At 38.1% G+C, this 3,957-nt stretch overlaps 1 protein-coding gene across 1 annotated transcript in view; it reads right to left on the minus strand.

The window, feature by feature from the left end:
* Positions 1 to 142: 142 nt before the first annotated feature.
* The window catches only part of LOC106874146 (heparanase), a 12,298-nt gene continuing 8,483 nt past the window's right edge, over positions 143 to 3,957 (minus strand). The window contains exons 7-10 of the mRNA XM_014921764.2: positions 3,232 to 3,346; positions 2,949 to 3,064; positions 1,704 to 1,847; positions 143 to 497 (exon numbers count right to left, since the gene is read on the minus strand). Of these exons, the coding sequence (XP_014777250.1) occupies positions 218 to 497; positions 1,704 to 1,847; positions 2,949 to 3,064; positions 3,232 to 3,346 (655 nt within the window). The 3' untranslated portion in view covers positions 143 to 217. The remainder of the gene's footprint in view (positions 498 to 1,703; positions 1,848 to 2,948; positions 3,065 to 3,231; positions 3,347 to 3,957) is intronic.

The following is a 3,957-nucleotide window of genomic DNA, read 5'->3' on the forward strand; positions in this document are numbered from 1 at the left end:
AAAAAAAAAAAAAAAAAAAAAAATTACCATCCAGAATTTGAACTCCTAATCATGGATATGGTCAACAGTCTCTATACACTTAACCTCACAGCCAGTATATCTTTTAATGACAATGAGAAAAATAAAAAACTAAAAAAATAGATACCATGTGAATGAGAATGGTCAATATTCTTTTTAATAGGAAATGAAAAGTAGAAAAATGTTACAAAAAAAAAAACTAAATAAAATAAATCAACCGGAACCAATATTGGGTTGCTAATAACAGACCCTTTATCCATATGACCCAAGCTGGTAGTGCTTGAGATTGTTCCACAAAAGATTTGCTATTAGTGTAGCCATGTTCTACACATGCAAGACTTTCAATATCAGGAATCACAATAAAACCAAATGTCTTGGCAGGCAGCCTAACTGTGTTGTTGTGAATAATTTGCGGTTCCAATGATGGTAATTCACCGTCTGGTTCCAAGCGAAGGTGTTTACCATTTAGGCTGACAGAACTGTAAAAGACAGGCAGACATCATTGGGTAAAATACAGAATAGAATTAAAATTTAAAAAAAAAAAGTAATAATAAACTTAGTTATTTAATCAGGTGTAGGTGCAGTTTGAACTCAGAACATAAAGCTGCTAAACATTTTGTCCAATATGCTTACATTTGTACCAGCTCGCTGCTTTTTTACAAAGTATTACACAGTATTCATTCAATGCTTATTGCTGAAAATTACACAGAAATTTGTTCTCAGTTAATTTTATAAAAATAGCTGTATAAAATGTTGTTGTTGGCACTCCGTCGCTTACGACGACAAGAGTTCCAGTCGATCCGATCAACGGAACAGCCTGCTCGTGAAATTAACGTGCAAGTGGCTGAGCACTCCACAGACACGTGTACCCTTAACGTAGTTCTCGGGGATATTCAGCGTGACACAGTGTGACCCTTTTGAATTACAGGCACAACAGAAACAAGAAGAAAGAGTGAGAGAAAGTTGTGCTGGAAGAGTACAGCAGGGTTCGCCACCATCTCCTGCCGGAGCCTTGTGGAGTTTTTAGGTGTTTTCGCTCAATAAACACTCACAACGCCCAGTCTGGGAATCGAAACCGCGATCCTATGACCGCGAGACCGCTGCCCTAACCACTGGGCCATTGTGCCTCCTGTATAAAATAATGATGCACATAACAACAGAGGTGGCCTGTTTTTACCTTGATGCTGTTGCTGTGTGTACCTGGTGATGAAGGACCAAGGTAAGGGGAGAAATGCAACTCTAACAGCTAATTCAGATGGCTGGATTAGATGTTAGAGTTGCAGGTGCTGGCACAGGAGTGCGACAGTTGAACTGCTACTTCTCTGCATTGTGAGGTCACAATTCTGGCACTGCAGACATGAGATTAGAATGTTGCAGGAAAAAATTGCAAAACGGATTCTTCAAGCTGAGACAAATGACAGGAAACCCAGAAGTAGCTCAAGAATAACTATATTCTCAGTTGATTATGCTGGAGAATCCAGGAACAAAGTGTAATGACAATGGTCTCTGACAGGATCCTATGGAGGAGATGCTTGGGGATTCTACCCCTACAACCCTCCCAGGAATAGCAGGCAGAGAAGATGGCTGGCTTGCTAGTTTTATCAAAATTAGTGGGTCTCAAATATTCTAAAGGTACTGCTGTCACAACCACAACACATAAAGCAATAAGAAATGTCAAAGCCTACCCAGAGAGCAGCCCATCAGGTCCATAAGGTTCCAGCAGATAGAAGTGGATGGGTTTGGAAGAAGACACTTGGGGAAGAGTGACAACAACATCTACGGAATGAAGGTTCATTGCGTACAATGTCACTGATTGATTGATGGATAAACTGTAAAAAAAAAAAAAAAGAAGAGATTAAATTAGTATGTATGAGAATTGATACAAAATAACATAAATGCATAATTACTGTAACTTACACACACACACACACACAATTGTGTAAATTACTGTAACATTAATTACTGTATTCAGATTATTTTGCTAAAATGTAAAATGAGTAAACTTCTGTTTCCTGATGCCATTTTCTTGTTTATATCTTAACCACAAGATAATCAAGCTTTGAAATTGAACTTAGTTTTTCGGATTTTTTAGCAAATGAAAATGGCCACTCCTGCATTTGAAGCTTTCCTTCAAGAAATCTTGTTTGATTCTGACTCAAATGGACGATTTTGAAGGATATACCCATGCAGATATCAATGGTGAAATTATTTGAGGTGATGATGAGGACGTAAACTGTGCTTAGAGTTATATTGAGAACGATGTACTGAGCAGATACTATCATCCAAGACTGGCTAATTTAAGGAAAGTACTGACCCCAAGGAGGTACATTTCTGAGGGGCAACTCTTTCGTTTATTCCTTAATGCATTACAGAAAAATATTATTTATCCATTCCTTTATTAGTATACCAAAAAAAATCGAGTCTGTTGACACAATACAGGAGCATGGCTCAGTGGTTAGAGTGTTAGGCTCATGGTCATGAGGTAGTGAGTTCGATTCCTGGACTGGGCTGTTGTTGTATTCTTGAGCAAGACACTTTATTTCATATTGCTCCAGTTCACTCAGCTGTAGAAATGAGCTGTGACGTCACTGGTGCTAAGCTGTATCAACATTTGCTTTTCCCTTGGATAACATCAGTGACATGGAAACGGGAATCTGGTATGCATGGGCGACTGCTGGTCTTCCGTAAACATCTTTGCCCGGACTTGTGCTTCAGAGGGGAACTTTCTAGGTGCAATACCATGCTTATTCATGACCGAAGAGGGGTCTTTGTCCTTTTAACTTGACACACAATACAATGAAGGTTATAACAATTTTAAAACAGTAGGTGCTCATGTCTTTTTGTTTCCTCAAAAATAATACAGTGACAGGGGAAACTGTTCTAGGGACAAATCAGTGTGCTAAAGGTAAAGTGTTATCTGCAGTACTCACCTTTGGTCCTTAGAACAATGTGCATAAACACGCAACCTGTGGTCCAAATCTGTGTAGCTCACCTGAAGCACTTTCTTTCCAACAAGTCTCTTATACAGAAGACTCAGCCAGTAATCCTGAAAGAAAGAAAGTAAAACAAAAAAAGAGGACAGTGGGTTAAAATGGGTTAAACATTTTGTCCAGCATACTAACGATTCTGTCAGCATGCTGTCTTTATTGCACAGGTAATATAACACTTGTGTTTGCTAAAGAAACTCCCTAAAGAAAAGAATTGCGTACTCACTGGTTGAGGATCAAGAGTCCAGAAGTTCAGCAATGCATAACTCCCTTTATAAAATGTCTGCCTCATTACCACTTTAGCCCCTTTGCGAGCTGACATTCCTAGCTTGTCCATCCACCTGGAAGTTTAGATTTAAAAAAAAAATAAAGTAAAATAAAATAAAACAAAAAGACAGTTTAACTCTTTAGCCTTCAGATTACTCCGTCAAATGTATTGCTTACTTATTCATATTGTTTTGAACTAGTCATGCGTTATTCCATAGCTTTGAGATTTCAATGATGTGACTATTTCTTTTATGACATTGTAGGATAGGTGTGAAAAGCTAGATCTGGCTGGTTTGTACGTAAAACAGGTGGAATATTTTGACCAGATGTGACTGGTTCAAATGCTACAGAGTTAAAATGACAAAAGCATTATAAGGGGAAAAAAACGACACATATATTAGAAAGAAAAAAGGAAAAAGCCAACTAGCTGTGTGGTTAAAATATATATACTTCACAACCACATGGTTCTGGGTTCAATCCCACAATATGGCATCTTGGGTAGATGTTATCCATTAAGGCCTCAGGTTGATATATGCTTATTAGAAAGAAAAAAGGAAAAAGCTAACTAGGCATGGCTGTGTGGTTAAGATATATATACTTCACAACCACATGGTTCTGGGTTCAATCCCACAATATGGCATCTTGGGTAGATGTTATCCATTAAGGCCTCAGGTTGATATATGCT

Source organism: Octopus bimaculoides, chromosome 22 (genome assembly GCF_001194135.2).
Source record: "Octopus bimaculoides isolate UCB-OBI-ISO-001 chromosome 22, ASM119413v2, whole genome shotgun sequence".
In the NCBI taxonomy this organism is placed as follows: Eukaryota; Metazoa; Mollusca; class Cephalopoda; order Octopoda; family Octopodidae; genus Octopus; species Octopus bimaculoides.